The sequence below is a fragment of the Gymnoscopelus braueri genome, assembly GCF_963280865.1.
Source record: "Gymnoscopelus braueri genome assembly, chromosome: 22".
Classification (NCBI taxonomy): domain Eukaryota; kingdom Metazoa; phylum Chordata; class Actinopteri; order Myctophiformes; family Myctophidae; genus Gymnoscopelus; species Gymnoscopelus braueri.
The window spans coordinates 36180307-36201981 of NC_137624.1; the positions used below are offsets into that span (position 1 = coordinate 36180307).

Genomic DNA, 21675 nt, shown 5'->3' on the forward strand with positions numbered 1-21675 from the left:
GAGGTCGGTGCAGCAGCTGAACACACACAGCACACACACACACGCACACGGTCCACACACACACACACACACACACTACAGTCTCATCGGGAGAGACTTTATTGTTCTCTGGATCGCTGACAGACAGACAAACTCCGCGATGCCTTCGAATCACAAAGCCCAAGGTAAACGGATACATTTCTGGATACATTGTGTCTAACCGCCTATTGCTTATTGTGTTGTAATGATAAAGGTGTTACAGCTTCAGCTAATGCTCCTATAATCTGTTCAATGGAACGTTCAGTAGGCCGGTTAGCCTCGTAAAGCTATAGCTCTATTAAGTCTGACCCAATAGCCACACAATAATATTAAAATAACGAGATTTGCCTTTTTTTTGCATGCAGGAGGGAAAACCTTCGGATTGCTAAAAGCCCAGCAGAGGGAGAGACTGGAGGAGATCAACAAGGTGAAGTAAACCGTTATTTGACGCCTGCACACAGTGTGCACCGTTCTGCACGCACGCGCACGCACGCACATGCACACACGTGTAACGTTACATTCATTCAACTCGATCAGTGATTCTCAACTCCAAGGTGTTATTTTAACTCTGAGAGTGTAACACATGGGTCCATTTGGTTACATGTGTTACACTCTCAGAGTTACAGACCCTCGAGGACATATTATGGGGGTCCCCGGACCTCACGTTGTTGAGAGCTGATTGAACTATTAGCTCATAGCCTATATAGGCTACTGTATATACTTGGCTTACATTGGTGAATGTGTTGTGTGAAATGTGGGGGGAAAAGAAAGAAAAAAATACCATTACTGCATCAAAAAGCCAAACTGGTCTAGCTGATCTACAAACTGGTCTAGCTGATCAGCTGGTCTAGCTGATCTAGCTGATCTACAAGCTCACATTGTAGATCAGCTATTTTCACAATATTTATCTGTGGAACCGAGTCAAACTAAATGTGATGCCTCAACTCCTACAATTCCAAGTGCTTGTCAGGGCTGGGGGTCCCCAGTTCATATGTGATTATTTTGGGGGGTCCCAAGTTCAAATATGATAATTCTGGGGGGTTGTGGCCTGAAAAGGTTGAGAACCATCGTCCTAATAAATGTCCACATGACATAAAACCAGATATTGATTAATGTATTGATTGATTTAGCACTTGTTGAATGCGGCTGCATGCTGCAGCATCTGGTCTGTTCTTGGGTAGGATGGACCTTATCCAACCTAATACAATACAACTAGTGCATCTGTATGGTAGAGTAATGTTAATACAATATAACTAGTGCATCTGTATGGTAGAGTATGTTATTACAATATAACTACTACATCTGTATGGTAGAGTATGTTATTACAATATAACTAATACATCTGTATGGTAGAGCATGTTATTACAATGTTACTAGTATGTAACATTAGGGTGTGTACACACACACACACACACACACACACACACACACACACACACACACACACACACACACACACACACATACGCACATGCACACTCACACACAGATAAGGCTGTATTGTGTATCCAGTAGGTTTGTTATGATCACATTGATAAGAGAGACAAGCATTTCAACACGTGTGTGATGACATTACATTCTCCCAAATGATATTACCCAATTGGAAGACTGGGGACAAACCACTATACAGAGATATGGCCTCACACTCAGTGAAGCAATCTGATGTTGACATCTCTTTGCGTAACAGCCGATAGGGAAGCGGGAGATAAAAGCAGCGGCCAATAACAAAGAGACTTGTCACACGTGGAAGTGAATGCTTCTCTGGAATTATCAACAAACGGTTGAGTTAATATCATGCATAATGCATTTATATTGTATAAATGCACTATTTATACAATATAAATAGTGCATCTGGTAGAGTATGTTAATACATATAACTAGTGCATCTGTATGGTAGAGTATGTAGAGTATGTTATTACAAAAGGCCTATAACTATTTAATCTGTATGGAAGAGTATGTTATTACAATATAGCTATTTAATCTGTATGGTAGAGCATGTTATGACAATATAACTAGTGCGTCTGTATGGTAGAGTATGTTATTACAATGTTAAAATTATGTTAATACAATATAACTAGTACATGTGCAGTGGTTGGAGGTCTTCCATTGAGAAATGTTGATCCTGGTGTCAGGCAGGACACATAGCCTACGGGTTGAAAAGTAGCCCTGACTGAATCGCATTAGCGTTGATATCTCTAATGGTCCGTCTTGGAGGAAGATTGGTAGAAAGTTAAGATAAACCATTCAGTCGTTCAATGAAACGTATGTATTGCAGTGTTAAACCTAGCGTCCCTATTCTCGGCCAGACATTCACAGACAATAGCCAATCTACAAAGCCTCACAGCGTGTCGCAACACGTTGTGAGGCTTTTTAGGCTTTTCCGGTCAACTAGTACTTAGTGAACTAATACCTTTGATGACCGACAGACCCCTGGGGGTCTCCGGTCATCTAAGTACAGGGTTTAAGACGGTGGTTAAATTGAAACTCAGGGTTTTACTGTGCATTTACTGCAGTGGTTCCCAAACCTTTTTGGAGAACCACTCCAAAGGAGAAATCAGATGTTTGCCCGGGACCCAGACTAGTGAAAATAGCAGATCTACAAGCTCACAATGTGTCGCTTCGCGTCGCGTTATGAACTTGTAGAACTGCTATTTTCACAGCTTCTGTAGTTGTGTGTTTTTGGGGGGTTTATTTATGTAAATTATTAGATTTTTTGATTTTATTTATGAAATACTTTTGGGGATATTTTAGGGGATATTTACTTGCGACCCATAAAAATTGGTCCTCGACCCGTTTGGGGAACAAACAGTGATTTATTGAATGTGTGGGTAGCAGCCAGTGACTCATTCTGTGGTACTGTAGGTGCACAACGACACACAGATTACAGATTACCACCAGACGCAGCTCCTCTCGTTGCTCCAGAGAGACCCCCTCTAGATTCCCTGGTGGTCCGACGGGAAACAGGTGTCTGCTCAGACCGCCTGGCCTGAATGAGGGCTTTGTGTCGGGGTTGGAACAGGCGCCACGTCAGGCTACCACCGTCCCTTATACTGTAGATGTTCCTACAGACAGACAGTGGTGGAAAAAGTACTCACATTTGTTACTCAAGTAAAAGTATCGATACTGCAATGTAAGAAATACTCCTGTTACAAGTAGAAGTCCGGAATAAAAAATGTACTTGAGCAAAAGTACAAAAGTATTGGCATCAAAGTGTACTTAAAGTACCAAAGGTAAAAGTACTCATTACTGCAAAATGTCCCATTTCAAGTTTTCAAATGTGCACATCTTTTGAAAATAGCAGATCTACAAGCTCACAATGCGTCGCATCGCGACGCATTGTGAGCTTGTAGATCGGCTATTTTCAAATTGCCAAAATGCATACAGGGCTGAAGTGGTTAATGTATGTTTTGTAATAATAATCAAAATCTACAAAGTAACTAGTAACAACATTTTTCAAATAATTGTAGTGGAGTAAAAGTACAATATTTGCCTTTGAGATGTAGTGGAATAGAAGTAAAAAAAAAAAAAAAATACCTTGAATACTTGAGTAAATGTACTTAGTTACTTCACACCACTGCCCACAGACAGACAGACAGACAGACACAAGCTGACGTGCTCTGTGTGTGTGTGTGTGTGTGTGTGTGTGTGTGTGTGTGTGTGTGTGTGTGTGTGTGTGTGTGTGTGTGTGTGTGTGTGTGTGTGTGTGTGTGTGTGTGTGTGTGTGTGTGTGTGGGGTCGTGCGTGCGTGCGTGCGTGCGTGCGTGCGTGCGTGCGTGCGTGCGTGCGTGCGTGCGTGCGTGCGTGCGTGCGTGCGTGCGTGCGTGCGTGCGTGTCCTCTCTCTGTCCCCCTCCCGGGTCCTGTCCCCTGCTGGTGGCCTGTCACCAGAGCACTAATTTGGTTTGTGTCACATGAAGAAAAAAATAAAAGAAACCTTGGAGACTAAGAGGAAATCGGGTCGCAGCGAGAGGGCAGCCCGGAGCACCATGCGTGTGGAGAGCTTACAATGCTCAGTCTTGCTTTGATATACAGTAAAAATCCTCAGTGTTTATTATTATAAATGCCTCCATTTCTACTCTATATTTGTCACCGAGGGATAAATTCCATTTCACAAGTCTGTTCAACAAAAACACGCAAGAAAAAGCGACCGAACATGAAGTCTCCAGACTACACAAACAACCAATAACCGATCTACCGATATTGTCCAACTCCTAATTTCCGATACCGATATATGCAGGGTTTTCACCAAAAGTCAACTAATTGTCAGGTAACAACATCACATATCTAATAAAATAAAATAGCTATAATATCAATATAATATCTAATAAATCTAATATACAGCGATGTTGTTATGTTTTCAACAAAGTGAGTCCCGGGACTCACTGGTGGTCATTTGAATGAGTCTCACTAATGTTAGATTAGATGTTGGCCTATTTGACGGTGCAGAAGCGTAATTGCTTTGATGCCTATGACATTAACGAGTGTCAACGAGTGTCAGCTGGACACAGACATGCACACCTGCCCTCTGCAGTGCTCTAATTTGAAAGTGACTGGAGTCATTTCTCTGCAAAAGCCCTTGAATATGATGGAATATAAGCTCACATTTCATATCACACACACCATACAGTAAGAACTCCTGTAACTTATTAAAAAACGTTCAAGTTCAAAAACCGATACCGATATTTTCAGATTTTTTAAAATGTTTATGCTAATATCAGCCGATAATATTGGATATCCTTACAAACAACATATGCAGCGAGGCAGCTTAGCACTGCAATGGATGAGTGGACAAAATGACTCCTGCTAAAACAAACCTTTTCCCATCTCAAAGTTCTGTATCTCTGTCCAGAAGTGACGGTTGAGGGGATGATCAGTGTCATTCAAATAGTGTACTATTGTGAGTGCTAAGCGTGTTATGGCTTTATCATTCTTATCAGAAAGTGTGGGTGTGGGAAAGCCAATAATCTTGGCAGCAATGCGTGTTATATTGAAACGTTTTTTTTTTCGCTGTGTAGAGATTCCATGTGTACTCATTTAGGGAGCATCCATTTATTCCATGTAGAAAAAAAGAAAGTCTGCTGTACTATGAAGATGTATATAGAATATTTGTACGGGTGAGAAAGCAGTGAGCTTTATTGTTGTGAATGTGATCACGCTATTAGTTGATGCACTAAATTATGTATCTCTAACCTGGCAAGCTTGAGTGCATCTACACCTGAAGAGGGCCGTGTCCTCCTCACCAGGTCAATATGTGGCTACTTAATCACCTCCATTGTTCAAATGCCCGGGAAAGACGTACATAAATCTTATGGATTAGAGCTTTTAGGTCATTCTTGTGGCAGCATGTGCTGAAGTCCTATTGTTGGGAAGAAAATCAGGTTTCCGTGCAAGAAGTCTGTCGTGCCATATTCTACAGATGGCTTATCATAAAATATGCATGCTGTGCCAGTTATTGAATACAAGTCGTTGACCGGGGTATTGTGCACATACTGTGTGCAGGTATTTAAAGAAAATGCTCAAATAAAAAGCATTCGCATGTCCTAAAAAAAAGATCTATTATGCGAGACAGATTCTAAGAACGCCTTCTAAATCCTAAGAGGTTTTTATAAAAAAAACTGAATTTTCAATGTTCACTAAAGAAAGTATTTGTCAGCGTCTGCAGTAGATTTGAAATGGACTTGAAATGACACAGATGCTCTCCCGGATTGAAAGGTATAAAGACAGATAGGTTACAACAGGTCTAAATGGGTTAATAATAGATTTAGGATACACATAAAATCATAAAAAAACTAAAATCCAAAGTGTAAAGGTCCTTACACACCGGGGCGATTTTTTTCATGCGAATATATATATATATTTTTTAAACCTTATAAATTCAATGCAAGTTTCCACACCAGTTTCACGGAGCGAAAAAAGCGTCTTTTAATTATTCGGAACGAGTCCGAATTTTGCGTATATTCGCATATTCGCCAGTGTGTAACTGCCTTTAGTTTTATTTATCCAAGTCAGAGAGTGTGTACAAAATGGAACAAAAATGGGTCCATTAAGTTTCCATTTGTACACACAGGGGGTTACAGACCCGTATAGCGGTCCATTCGGTTCCTATAACTTCCTAACTATCCATCATTGAGCTGGAGACGGTACCCTGCGGACCCCCGGGGGTCCCACAACCCCACGTTCAAGACCCCTGCCCTAAAGCGTGTGTGTGCGTGTGTGGGTGCTTGTGTGTGGGTGCGTGCGTGCGTGCGTGGGTGCATGCGTAGCTATGACTCCCACATGGTAGATCAACTCAATTATTATTTAATTAGAGTCTCTCCCTGCAGCCATTTGTCAACGTACTGCTGTAACATGACAAATCGTTCCACTCTCTGTGAAAAGAGCCAGATAAACCTGTGTCTGAGGAGTTATATATCATGTATGTCTCTGTCGTGGTGGAAAGCTCATACAGTACGTCCAAAACTGTTACTTTTCAGGATTCAAATTCAAAAGCATCAAAAGTAGCAGATCTACAAGCTCGAAACGCGTCGCTTCGCGCCGCGTTTCGAGCTTGTAGATCTTGCTACTTTTGTATGCTTTTGTGTGCTGTAGTGCAGTGGTTCTCAACCAGTGGTCCTTGGGAAGGTACCAGGGGGTCCCCAGTGAAATTAGTTAGCATAGCGTCAAAAATAGCAGATATACAAGCTCATAGCTATGAGCTTCTAGATCTGCTATTTTTGAAAAATCGTGAAAATCTTTGCATATCTTTGAATATATATATATATTTTTTAGCGAATTTTTTTTTACTCAAATCTTTGCTTCTGGGGGTCCCTGGAACAAAACATTTTCAGATGGGGGTCGGCGGCCGAATGTATATCAATTTAGGGGTCCTTGGTATGAAAAGGGTTGAAAACCACTGCTGTAGTGTGATCAAATGGCCAAAATGTATATAGGGTTGAAGTGGTTAATCTACATGTTTTGCTTTAAACTAAAGTTTTCAAATAAGTGTAGTGGAGTAAAGGTACAAATTTAGCCTCTGAGATGTAGTGGAGTAGAAGTAAAAGTACTGACAATTGGAAATACTCCAGTTAAGTAAGAATACCTCAAAATTGTACAGTACTTGAGTAAATGTACTTAGTTACTTTCCACCACTGCAAACTATATTATTGATCTCCCCCTCGCACGAGAACGTGGGATTTAGGTTGAAAATCTGTGGTTTTTGCCTTTAATGCTGAGGAAGTATTTTAAAAATCTACTTATGTTATTTGATCTTGTAGAAGAAGTAGCAATTACCCTATACTGCCTTAGTGTAAAGTATTAGGTGTAGTCATGACAGGGTAACACTTGTGGGTGTTCTAATCTGAGCATACAGTAATAGCCGAGATAATCCATGAGAAGATATTGCACAAGTGATATTGAAAGCTGCCTGTTTGCACTGCTGTTACAGTATGGGCTGAAATCAGGCTCTAATCAAGCATGGTCAACCTCCTGTGGTTTTCAGCTTTGTTTAACCCATTAAAGGTATAGTTCACCCCCAAAATGACTTTTTTTCTTTCGATTAGTCACCCCATGGAGACTTGAATTCATGGATATTTTTTAGTTTTTGTCGCATTCCTAAGCCAATAATTTGATGACCGGCAGCGGTTCCGGTAGGAGACACAAAAAGTCTCAAGTCTCCATGGGGTGACTAATCGATAGAAAAAATAATTAGGTAAAATTTATTTTTAGGATTCACTGCCACAATTATTGCTGGCCGCGTTTGCCCACTGCCAGAGATTTTTCATCGAAAAAAAAAAGTACTCAGGAGCCGAGATACAGAATTTTTAAGTTTTAAGTTAACAAGGAAGTGGATGGGAGTCTAGATCTTCGAAAAATCATATCTCCTTGGTCTTTGGGTCAAATTTGAAAAAATGAAATAAAAAAATAAAATAAAAATGATATACGTTTTTTACGTCAGTGGCAGCATTGGTAAACGGGAATAATTACGTTTATTAGGTCAGTGGCAGGGAATGAGTTACGACCTGAGGCCGATTCTTAAAATGTCTTCTGTTTTCTGAAATACTTATGCTATATCAGTGGTGCTCAAACATTTTCATGTCAAGGACCCCCAAAATTATATGTATTGAGTCGAGGACCCCCCCCCCCCATCTCAAAATGTTTTGTTCCAGGGACCCCCAAAAGCAAAGATTTGAGTAAAAATGTTCGCTTAAAGAAAATATATATATATTCAAAGATTTACACTCATTTTCACGTTTTTTCAAAAATAACAGATCTACAAGCTCACAGCGCGGCACGCAGTGACGTGCTGTGAGCTTGTAGATCTGCTATTTTTCAATGTATAAACTAATGGTTAAAGTGGTTACACAGATGCTTTCTCGGTTTTAACGGGTTAAGGAGCCATCCACACCAAGAACCATAACTATAACCATAGCTATAAATATGTCGTTTTAAAAATCACTCTAACTGGAAGTCCACACCACAGCTCTGACCACGGTGGTGAACGATATCGTATGGGATCACTCTCAGTAGTAGATTTGATGAATGACAGAAACGCTGACAGCCCAGACAACAACATCCGACCGAAATCTACAGGGCTTCAGGTTCAACGCATCGCTCAAGTTCAACGTGATTACAGAGCTCTATTGTTCATCAGTACAGCTCAGTGGCCTTGTGGTGCTTAGAGTGTGTCCGCCCTGAGATCGGGTCATAATACCAAAGACTATAAAAATGGGACCCAATGCATCGTTGAGCTTGGCACTCATAGCATCAAGGGTTGGATTGTGGGGGGGTAAGTCCCAGGGACATAATAGCAGTGGTTCTCAAACTTTTTCATGTCAAGGACCCCCAAATTGACACTTATTTAGCCCACGGACCCCCATTTGAAAAGACATGCCAGGGACCCCCATATAAGAAAAGATTTTTACGACTCTAGCGGGGATTTTCAACCATTTTAATTTCAAGGACCTCCGGTTTTACATGCATTAGGCTTAGGACCCCCATTTAATGACATTTATATCTCTGGGACCCCACTTATATTGTAAAATCGATGATAATTTAACTCTGAGAGTGTACAAATGCAACCAAATGCATTTGTACACTCTCAGAGTTACAGACCCACAAGGGTCCATTTGGTTCCTAACTATCCATCATTTAGCTGGGGACCCCCTGGAACTCCCTCAAGGACCCCTGGGGGTCCCCGGACCCCACTTTGAGAACCAATGCAGAGTGCCTCTCGTGGTTCAGGTTCGCTTGAGACGGCGTGCCTCAGTCGCGGTCAAAAACAATACTTTATCGGCCCCAAAAAAAATGCCTGCAGTTGTTGTAGGCGAGAGGCACTTCCGCGTTGGTCACAGAAGCAGGGTGTGGTTATAGCACAAGCGGTATAGGCTTGAGTAAGTCGTGTCAAGGGGGCGTATTTGTACATCATGTGACATACTAGTGTCGTGTCCAGGGGGTGTATTTGTACACCATGTGACATACTAGTGTCATGTCCAGGGGGGGGGGGGGTGTCACGCTACAGAAACCTTTAATTCCTTCAACCTTTATTTAACCCATTAAGACCTGAGGCGATTCTTTAAAAAAATCTAAATCCTAACAGTTTTTGGAAAAAAATCTAAAACATTTTTTTTCAGGATTTTTCAAAAATAGCAGATCTACAAGCTCATAGCGCGGCACTCGGTGCCGCGCTATGAGCTTGTATATCTGCTATTTTTGAATAGCCAAAGAAACCTAAAGTGACACAGATGCGTTCCTGGTCTTAAAGGGTTAAGATTCTCGGAGAGATCATTGAGGGAGACCCTCATTTACATCAATGATGCCAAGATTACACACATATGAATAACATGAGAACAACAAGAAAAACGATAATGTTGGCAACAAACAGTTAAAACAGTTGCATGTTGACAGCAATCAGTTAAAACGGTTGCATACAGGTAATGCACGGTTATTATATAAATTCTTTAAATGGCCAAAAGATGCTAGGGCATTCAGTATAAGCTCTTGTTGCAAGAGGCTCCAAGAATCAGGTGCAACAAAGCTGAAAGCACGTCTTTCCCAGTTCCGAACTGGCAGAAGGAACCAGAAGGACTATAGCCAATCGCTGGAGCGAGTTAGAATGTGACTAGGTTTCTGACGTAGCTATGGTTGAGATATAAGGTGGTAATTTTCCAACCAGGGCTTCATAAACGAAGAGGTGCCAATGATTATTGCGCCTCTCAGTCAGAGTAGACCAGCCCACCTTATCACACAGGGCACAGTGATGAGTGTTGTAGCTGTCACCGGTAATAAACCTCAGAGCTGAGTGGTAAACTGAGTCCAGAGGCTTGAGTGTGGAGGCGGCTGCATGACGATGGATCATATCCCCACAGTCCAGTACAGATAGAAATGTGGCTTCGATCTTCCTTTTCCTACAGAGCTTGGGGAAACTAGTTTTATTTCTATATAGGCAGCCAATCTTTTGACAGGAGATAGGCTATACTCTCCTGACCTATGGGCCACATGGCTCCTGGAACCCTTGGTTTCCAAGGCTTATACTTACTTATTATACATCAGGGTGTATGGACACATCATTATCGTTATATTTATATTTATAGTTACATGGAATGAAGTTCTCAATCACCACGGCTGATCTCAGTCATTTTAGGAATCCATAGAAGCCCAGCATGACTTTCTCTTGCAACTCTTGGCTTTCTCTAAAGGACGATTTAAGTGCAACCAGGAAATAAAATGAGGCATAACACTAAACCCCAATCCATGTGGTGGGAAAAGTCAAGACAAGCCCTATACAGTAATAATAGATATATTAGTTATTATAAGATTAAACAGTATTTGAATTGGTCAAACTGGCAATGTTCAGAAGCATATCCCGTGGTCTCGGATATTTCATAAATGTAAAGGTTAAAGCCTCAATCTGTGATTTTGTTCAACTGTCGGCTGCATAATGCTGTAGAAGGAAACAGACTGCTAGTGTTTCAGTGTTTTCACTGTATCACAGATTGGGACAGTTGGCCTAACAAGCTTTTAAATTGTGAGATTATATGTATTTTCTTTAATCCTTGTAGTTCTCATTCTTGGTGTGGACAGCCTATTGCTCTGGCCTCTTTTCACCTGTGATAGGATTATTAGCTAGGTTGCTTCTTCTTACTCACAGGTGCTATATATTGTCATTAACCAATGACTTGAGTATAAATATGTTCCTTTGTTTGTCAGACAAACATTTTGCCTGAAGATCTAGAGAAGGTCGAAACGTTGTGTGCCATTAATACAAGTGTTTGGGTGCTTTGTGTGGATGTTTTTTTTTTTTGCTTGATTCGTTTTGTTTGTTCTGATATCCAGCACCTGGCCTGGTATTAGATGTGCACATAATCTCCTAACTGAACTCTTTTCACCCCCCCCCCCCCCTCCAGGAGTACATGGAGGACCAGAAGTACAGGGACGAGGAGGACCTGCCCGACCAACTGGAGGGATTTAAAAGTAAGGATGTCCACTTGGTGCTCTAACTCTTATAACATGAAAACAACATATTCTCCCATCACTTCAGATAGAGAGCCAGACAGGCTGTGTGTTGTTGGTGACTGCCTGCAGCCAGCCTGAAGGAGCGCATTATGCCTACGCACACACCAACGCACGCACGCACGCACGCACGCACGCACGCACGCACGCACGCACATCTCATCGGTCCTCAGGGAGTACATTATGCCCACGCACTGCTGTTGTTTTGCCTTCTCATGCCTGTGTCCGTGATTGAGTGTTTGTGATGTCTCAAACCTGCACGCATACAAGCTTTTGGTATTCTGTTTATGACTTTCTGTGTGTGTGTGTGTGTGTGTGTGTGTGTGTGTGTGTGTGTGTGTGTGTGAGTGTGAGCGAGTGTACTTGAATTTCTATACTTGTGAGGGCCAAATATCCCCAGAAGTATAGTAGAATTTGATGGAGAATTGTGATGATTCTTTTTTCCAAAGATTCATGTTGGGGTTATGGAGGGTTAGGATGAGACGTTTAGGGGTTAGGGTTTGAGTTATGCCTGATTTATACTTAGTTGTGCACCGGTGTCACACACCGAAAATAGCAGATCTACCGTCCGTCATGCTTGTAGATCTACTATTTTTGGCTTAAGGGTACGTTAAAGAAATGTCAGAAAACTAAAAGTGGCATTCATTAAATAATAAAATAACCGTTGATGTCCTCACAAGTATAGTAATACAAGTGTGTGTGTGTGTGTGTGTGTGTGTGTGTGTGTGTGTGTGTGTGTGTGTGTGTGTGTGTGTGTGTGTGTGTGTGTGTGTGTGTGTGTGTGTGTGTGTGTGTGTGTGTGTGTGTGTGTGTGTGTGTGTGTGTGTGTGTGTGTGTGTGTGTGTGTGTGTGTGTGTGTGGGAGAGAGAGAGAGAGAGAGAGAGAAAGCGAGAACTGCCCTTATTTCTAAGTGGGTTGCAAGGCCAAGTCCTCTGTGGCCTTGGAGGAATGTGCCTGGATGCTCCTCCGCGCTTGTTTTCATAACGTCCAGAGCTTTGAGGGAACTTGTTTTTAGGATGTTGTTTCAGGGGAAAGTATGAAGCCTAATTTATACTTTGCCGTGCGAACCGTGTCGCTCAATGACAATAATAACTTGTACTTTCACTTTGAAGATGTAATGGGTCATTTTCTCTTCAGTAACTCGCGTCATGCGACAAAGTATAAATACATCAGCCCTAATAATTCTGCTACCGGTAGCTCTGTGATATCATGACTAAGCAAAAGAGCTGTTTATACATTCCTGAAGTATTACCATGCCGACATGTCTGTCTCGTTGTCATTGTGTGAGGATTTGCGTCCCTATTCTGGGCATGTCATAATAGGTGAACATTCGGCGAAAATAAGTGAACATTCGGCGAAAATAGGCAATCTATTAGCTCGTCACACGAGTCACAAGCTTATAGATTAGCTATATTCGGGGGAAGATATTTGGTGCAGAGGGAAAAAGGGTATAGAACTCCGGTCAACAAAGTGTATAGGGTTTAAGTGGTTATCGATATATGTATTTCAGTTGGTGGTCAAATAAGTCTTGATACACAATTCCTCGGGTATACTTGTGCCTACTTTATGCTCCATCATACAACAATGTGTCCCGTTGCCGAAAATAGCAGATCTACAAGCTCACAACAATGTGTCACATCTCGATGCATTGTTTTTCTTTTTTACCCATTAAAACCGGGAAAGCATCATGTCGCCGGCCAAATACATATCATTTTGGGGGTCCTTGACATGAAAAGGTTACTGATACAGAAACATACGTTTTTCAGAAAACTGTTAGAAGACAGTTTTATAATCGGCCTCTGGCCTTAATGGGTTAATGCAGGACACTGTTGTATGACTAGCTATAAATCAAGCTGTATACAGTCAGTGTTATTGTTCCATATGGTCTTGCTGGAGGAAATTGGGTCATAGAATGTAAACAACAAAAGGCTATGTTGATGAGTCACATTGTAGCCAAACGTGAGAAGAAACGTGATAGTGTGATGCAGTGTGTGTGTTCCTGTGATGTGGACAATGCATTCTCTGAGGGCTGCATGGTGATATGGACGAAATCCAATATCACTGTATTCTTTGACCAAATACCAAAAAAAAAAACTATGTTCGAAAAATATTGCATGTAATATAATTTCTTTATTTTGTCATTTTATTTTCAAAAATAGTGAAAATAACAGATCTTTTTTTGTTTAGTCATTATTATTTTAAAGTATAAAATAGGGCTTAAGTGATTGAAATCAGGAGAAGACAACCCTTTCACCATCTGAAGTAACTCTCTCCAACTGTATTTGTTTGATACATTGTATCATTACTACTGTATACAGTATTTACCATTTTACAGTACAAAGAGGCCTATCAAAGGAACGTTTTTTAGGTTCATGAAAAAAGACAGTAATGTAGTAGCATCATTTGGTTCTTGACTTTTGATTCATCGCCTTGATTCTTGGTAACTTGTACTGTAGTTTCCACACAATAACAATCCCAACCTTGACCTGTAATTGACTGTCCTCAGCCACTCTGTGTTGTCATTGCTAACTGTCGACCACATCACTGTCCTAGTCACTTATTTGAGCACCACAGTGATGTGCCTCCCAGTGCAAAGATCTAATTATCCTCTCATTTCCACTCTGCTGGGGCAGTTGGAGAGGACATCATCTAGATCAGTGTGGTTCCCAAACTTCTTAGCTTGAGGCCCAAAAGAAAAATTTGATGTCACCCCGGGACCCAAACTAGTGAAAATAGCCGATCTAAAAAATATATTTTTCTTTTTCTAATTCAGTTAGATTGTTGTATTCAATTATGAAATTGTTTTGAAAAATGTAGTTATTTTATTTATTTATTTTTTACATTTTGCCTATAATGACACCCCCAAAATAGGGATCAATTACTAGTGAATCATTTGATTAAATTATCAATTTACAGTCGATTAATTTGATTAGCAGTTGCTCCCTGTGAAATGACACTCTTTTTAGTGCTTTGTGTTCACCCTTAATCACTGTCTTGACTTTGCAAGTGATTGATTAGTGTGTCTGTATTCATCAGGAAAGCAATGTTCCTTGTTTTCACCAGAAATCATCCAGAGACCGAGAGAAACAGATAGGCTTACATTAAGCCCAAGTGGCCAAATTCTTCAGAAACAACAGGGGGCTTGTATTTGAGAGTCACAATGTTACCTAAACGGGCCTCTTTTGTCTTTTGTCTCTCTGCGTCCCTCCTGGGGTCTTTTTTCAGCACATGAACGGAAAAGTAGAAGGAAGGGATTTAAAGTAATGCTGCTCTCCACTGACCACCGTCTCAGTACAGCAGAGAGAATGAACGTGGGACAGAAAGGCTCCAGAGCAGAGCAGTTATTGTTGTTGTTTGGTGTTTATCAGTTGATAATAGATGCGTGCGTGCGTGTGCGCGTGCTTGCACGTGCAAGACTGCACGTGCACATGTTTTGGGGGACTCGAAGAAGTTCGAGAGCAGAGCTGTTATTGTTGTTGTTTGGTTTGTTTATCAGTTGATAATAGATGCGTGCGTGTGCGCGCGTGCGTGCCCGTGCACGTGCACATGTTTTGGGGGACTCAAAGAAGTTGACGAACAGGGCTGGCATTGTCCTCTATCCCTTCCATCCCCCATGGCTTCATATGGCAACACAGTTACATAGCTTTACTCTCTCTCTCTCTCTCTCTCTTCCCATCTCTCTCTCTCTCTCTCTCTCTCTCTCTCTCTCTCTCTCTCTCTCTCTCTCTCTCTCTCTCTCTCTCTCTTTCTCCCCCCCCTTCCTATTTCTCTCTCTGTCTCACTTTCTTTGTGTCACCCTCTGTCTGTCTCTCTCTCGCTCTCTGTGTCTCTCTCTCTGTGTCTCTCTCTCGTGGACACAGAGGCACCATTGTGACAGAGGAAAGCCAGCAGACATCAGATGAAGGACATGTATAAAAAGGGGGGGGGGGGGGTGATGTGATGAGATTGAAGGGGAGAATGTGTGCCCCAGGTTCTTCACTTCAGAAGACACTCTAGAACAAACAGTGTTTCTCAACGTCTGGTCCGGGACCCCACCAGCGGGTCTAAATATGGACCTTTTGCGGGTCTGTGTACAAACACTGTACAACTCTCAGTGTTAATATAACTCAGAGAGTGTACAAATAGAACCGTAAAAGGGTCCATTTTTGTACACTCTCAGAGTTACAGACCTGTAAGTGTCCATAGGGACCCCTTGGTAGTGCTCTAGAATGTTTTATCCTTGAACTGAAACAGCATACTGCAGCCGATGACAATGTTTCAACATATATTTGTTGACACAATGTGTCCACACACAGACTCACAAGGTGAAAACAATACCAGCCGTGGCTGGGAGGGGAGGAGAAAAAAAGGGCAGCGAATGGACAGGAATGGTCACAGTCACAGACTTTGCCTGTCTTGCGAAGGTCTCGTACAGTGGTGTTAAGTAACTAAGTACATTTACTCAAGTACTATACTTAAGTACAAGTTTGAGGTACTTTTACTTTCTACAAGCTCACAATGCGACACGTTGTGAGCTTGTAGATCTGCTATTTTCAAACATTTTAGTACTTTTACTTTTGGTACTGTAAGTACAAGTACTTCTACATTGCAGTATTGATACTTTTCCTGAAGTAAAACATTTGAGTACATTTTCCCAACACTGGTCTTGTATTTTTCTATGTGTTATGTTCTAGTTTCCATATTTCTATGTTCATGTCTTCCCCAGATGTATCTCATTTGTAATCAGCCCTCATGTGTACATTATTAGTCTTGTTCCCCCATCAGTCCTTGACTTGTCGGGTCATTGTTTGGTGTCGAGCAAGGCAGGAATTTCATGGGAGGCTGCCGTTGCCCCTCTTTTGGCCTTGTGCCCTTGGCTTCAAAAAATGATCTATAGGCCACAGTGGCCTTGATGCCCCGTCCGCACGGCCCCAGTGTGCCAGCTGATTTTTTACCGTTTTCTCCTTTGCTTCTTTTTTTTTTTTGACACCACTGTCTTGTTGAGATTCTGAATTCTGAAATAATGAAGAGCCGTATTTGTTTATTTGTTTTGTCATAGTACTCTGTGTTGAAATCAATTCTTCTTAACCCTTAAATACAATACAAATCTTTGTTTTATTTGATGGTGTTGCTGCCTTTGCATTTGGCCTTTGTGGGTCATTGTTTTGGTGTTGCACCATGTCTGTTTGTGGTGTCTGTTCGGTTTACCTGTATTATTGTGTATATGTAGTAAGCCAGCCTACTACTGTAACCTGTTATACCACTGTAGTGTGCACTGTAGTGGACATTGAAGAGTAATTGGTGAAGGTTTGTGAGCACCGCTCTAGTGCAATAATATTGACTCCTGGACAGACACTGTGTTCTCAAGCTGAGAAAATGTTGAGAAAAGTGATTTTCTTTGGTTTCGGAACATAATAATACATGGCTGATGTTAGCCAACTATGTATAATTTGGGTCAAGTAAAGTTTAAGGGGGAAAATGTCTCTAAAAGTATGGTTTCTGCTGACTTTTCTTAATTGTTCATTTTTGTGCATGGGTCCCATGCTGGCATTTGAAATGGCCTGTAAGTTTATGGGTGTGTGTGAGAGAGAGAGAGAGAGAGAGAGAGAGAGAGAGAGAGAGAGAGAGAGAGAGAGAGGAGGAGAGAGAGAGAGAGAGAGAGAGAGAGAGAGAGAGAGAGAGAGAGAGAGAGAGAGAGAGAGGAGAGAGAGAGAGAGAGAGAGAGAGAGAGAGAGAGAGAGAGAGAGAGAGAGAGGAGAGAGAGAGAGAGAGAGAGAGAAAGAAAATGACCATATCAAATTTTAATTACTGACAATGTCTTGTGTTTGTATTTTCCAGATAAATATGCTGAGTTTGACATAAACGACCAAGGAGAGATTGGTGAGTAACAGCAGGGTTGGATTTCTGTTGGGGGGGATGAGGGTAATATCCATGCCTCTGCTTTTAATATCCCCGTCTGGTCATTGTCTCCGCCAGGGCCGTGAGGCATGGCGAGAGAGTATGTTTTACCCCCTGTCCGTGTGTCCGTCCGTCCGTCCGTCCGTCACCAGCTAATCTCTGGCACCGTTGGCCCGGTCGCTGCGAAACTGTGCACACACACTCCCTGGATGCCAATTCAGAACATTTGCCCCAAATTTTTCACATGGGCCTGTTATAGCGCCACCAGGAGGCCGATTTGTGCAAAACCAATTTCTTTATATTACTCCTACAGATTTTATCCAAAGGTCATGCAAATCGGTATACAGTATCTCTATAGTCATGTGATCAACACGGATGTGTCCGATTTCCCATATTCATCCTCATTGGCCTAAGGCTGTCTTCCAAAGTTTGCAGGATTGCTCCGTTTTGGAACTAAATGCCTCAAATTATGCACTCAGCTTGCGATTTCCGTGAAATTTTACACGCACATTCCCACTAGGCTGAGGAAGAAATGCCACCCCTTTCACATTGGCCTGTTATAGCGCCACCAGCAGGTCTAATTTAGCTAAACAAATTTTTGGAACAAAATGCCTCAAATCATGAATGCAGTGTCCGATTGTCGTGAAAGGCCTAAGAAGAAACGGGCACCCTTTTCACAATGGCCTATTATAGCGCCACCAGGAGGCCACAATAACCTACCTGACCTGGCGGAGACCTGTGCTCCGAGGAGCACTTTTTCTAGTTACATTTGTAAACGCTTTGTCCCTGCTTCTGGTCTGACTGAATGAAATACATGCATATCCTTTTGGGGAAATGTAGACTGTCTGATATGTTTGATAATATAACAATTTAACTAATGCCTTCTAAAGCTTAACAGTTTTCAGAAAAAGGTATGTTGATATAGCTCAAATATAAACAGTTCAGAGTCATGTTAGCCAGACTCTATAACACACACACACACACACACACACACACACAAACACACACACACACACACACACACACACACACACACACACACACACACACACACACACACACACACACACACACACACACACACACACACACACACACACACACACACACACACACACACACACACACACACACTCACACACACAGTTCAGAGTCATGTTAGCCAGACTCTATAACACACCACACACACACACACACACACACACACACACACACACACACACACACACACACACACACACACACACACACACACACACACACACACACACACACAGTTCAGAGTAACGGTAGCCAGACTCTAGCACCACACACACAGCATCCCAGTCAAAACAACCAGTGATATGAGAGGAGAACCGTAATTAACGCTGTGCCAGGTCATGTGTCACTGTCATGTATTATGTTTCACACCAGTTATAGTGACCCTGGGTGTATAATAGGATAACAGGTGTGTGGCGAGCAGGAGTTCAGGTAGTTAGACGTGTGTGGGGGGGGGAGCGGGGTCCCAATTTTGAGCATGAACAATTCATAAAATAGCAGATCTGTATAAGCTCACAGCGCATCGCAATGTGACGCGCTGTGAGCTTGTAGTTCTGCTATTTTTGAAAGTATAAATTAGGGCTTAAGTGGTCAATGTATTCAATGTCCACTTTGAAGAGCTCCTACTGTGTCTGCCTTTTCAGTGAGTTTTTTCATAGCCTCTGGAGCTTCTTTCTCTTTCTTGACTAAAAGAGTCAAGATTGTATGTATGAAATAATATTTGTCTTCTTGTCTTTCAAAACATGGGGGGGGGCACCTTGATGTTTCTACTATGGGAGGGGGCTGACCATAATATCGTTGCTGTCGGGCAGAAACCTTGTATCTCCATATTTTAACTTACGTTTTTTTGGTAAATTAATGCCCTACTTTGTCATACACAGTGTCAAACGAAAGGCGTCGCATTGTGACAAGTTTTGAGCGTGTAGATCAGCTATTTTTGCGACTTTTGAATCTGAATCTCGCAAAGTAAAAGTTTTGGACATATGAGGTTTCCACCCGACAGCAACGAGTTATCACTGCCCTCTCTCCGCTGTCCTATCTGAATAAATCAATCGATTAAAAAAACATATGTTAAGAAAATATTGGACAAAGGATTATAGATAATGTTGCAGACATAATTATGTCTAATAGTGAGAATGAAATTGTCCCCTCAGACATAATGGGTCTGAAGCAGATGATGGAGAAACTGGGGGTCCCCAAGACCCACCTGGAGGTGAAGAAGATGATCCTGGAGGTGACCGGAGGAAGCAGCAACACCATCAACTACAGGGACTTTGTTAGGATGATGCTGGGGAAGCGCTCTGCGGTGCTCAAACTGTGAGTCAACACGTGTGTGTGTGTGGGCGTGTGGGCGTGTGTGTGTGTGTGTGTGTGTGTGTGTGTGTGTGTGTGTGTGTGTGTGTGTGTGTGTGTGTGTGTGTGTGTGTGTGTGTGTGTGTGTGTGTGTGTGTGTGTGTGTGTGTGTGTGTGTGTGTGTGTGTGTGTGTGTGTGTGTGTGTGTGTGTGTGTGTGTGTGTGTGTGTGTGTGTGTGTGCGTGCGTGCGTGCGTGCGTGCGTGCGTGCGTGCGTGCGTGCGTGCGTGCGTGCGTGCGTGCGTGCGTGCGTGCGTGCGTGCGTGCGCGCGCGCGCGCGTGCGTGTGTGTGCGTGTGCGTGTGGCTGTCACATGCAGTATTTATGTAACAGGGTCTGACAGAATGTGCGAGTAGACAAACATGAACCCACGCAAATCAAGGAAATAGGTTGTTGTATGGGTTTTTCTTTTTAAAATGTTGAAGAATCGGCTCAATACTTTGATTATACGTGTGTTTATTTTTTATCACAAAACACGCATAATTAGTCTGCTGTGAGAGGTATGACATAACACAGATCTTTGACTGTCTTTTTCTCAGATTCTTGATTTGAGCTTAAACAATTTGGGCCCGATTCACTAAGCTGTTTACACCCACGTTTTGAGTGTAAACAGCTTTATGGTCTTAAATGGGGGCGTGGAGCAATGCAAAGGACCTTCCATATGAACGAGCCTCTGACCTTCAGGCAAAAACGAGGAACAACTGTGATCCGCACGTATCAGGGATTTACACACCCCTTTGTGAATGGCACGTCGTTTTTTTGCATAGAGAAAATACACCTTCCTTTAGACATTTTATTTACACTCATACAGTATTTACACTGTACTCTCAGCCATCCTGGTCAATGCTTCCCAACCATAGTTTAGACAAGGGAATAGTCGCACAATATCAGCATTTTTCTTCATAGTAAAGGATTCTTGAAAACATTTCTTTGTGGCTGCAATCTGGGAACTGTCTTATTGTTTTGCCTCTGGGGGGGGCACAACCTAATTTTTTGTGTAAAACAGGAACTCGGGTTGGGTGCTTCTGTGTTTATTCCGGCTAACAACAACATTACGTTGTTTAAGGCAGTGGTGCTGACTCACACATCTTTGAGAGATTATTGTGGCTGCAACACTGTTCTTGATAACACACTTTGTTTACTTCCTCCCAGACCTTTCAGAATCCCCCCCACACACATTCTTCACATTCTACAACTCCTTCAGCTATATTTTCAGATATCAATGTGTGAGACACGATTTGAAAGATTACGATCTGCACTTTCATAATCTGTGTAAGGAAATGAAAAAATGACCGTGCCCTGCTTGGTACGCTGTATCTTGCTGATTGCTATTAGGTAGGAACTTGATGATAATCTTAGTTTTCCACCATGTTGATATATCGGTTTGGCCGATATATATCAGCCATTATTAGACCATCTTTTGATGACATTGGCAAATATGCAGCCAATGTGTCCTGACTTTTAACCACTTTAACCTTGTGTCACTATGTTGAGACATGTCTCTGTAGGCAAAATGTTTGGTCAAAATGGTCTAGGATTCTCCAAGCATCGGACCCAAAGGATGTAGCATCAGTCAGGGGCTCTAATAAAGTTCTCAAAGTGGGGTCCAGGGACCCCCAGAGGTCCTTGGGGGCATTCCAGGGGGTCCCCAACCAAATTAATTGATATAGCTTACAAATCTGTTTAACAACCCTGGCACAGAATATTTTCAGACGGGCCGAAATACATTTCAATTTGGGGGTCCTTGACATGAACAGGTTTGACAGGCCACTTCTGTAATGTGCGTAGGCCAGAAGGAGGATGTGTGTGTCATATGCTGTGTCAGCTCGTTGTTTATCTTATCAGGCAGGAGGGGTTCTTGTAAAGGATGACCACAGTGGTGATGTCAGCCACTATAGCACCCACG

General features: G+C 42.1%; 1 protein-coding gene across 2 annotated transcripts in view; it reads left to right on the plus strand.

The window, feature by feature from the left end:
* The window catches only part of aif1l (allograft inflammatory factor 1-like), a 31124-nt gene continuing 9449 nt past the window's right edge, over nt 1-21675 (plus strand). For both annotated transcript variants that reach the window (XR_013932524.1, XM_080419646.1), the window contains exons 1-5: nt 1-164; nt 384-445; nt 11398-11464; nt 17321-17362; nt 19573-19735. Coding sequence is in view for 1 of the 2 variants with exons in the window: in XM_080419646.1 (XP_080275772.1) it covers nt 140-164; nt 384-445; nt 11398-11464; nt 17321-17362; nt 19573-19735 (359 nt within the window). In the remaining variant the exon portion in view is untranslated. The remainder of the gene's footprint in view (nt 165-383; nt 446-11397; nt 11465-17320; nt 17363-19572; nt 19736-21675) is intronic.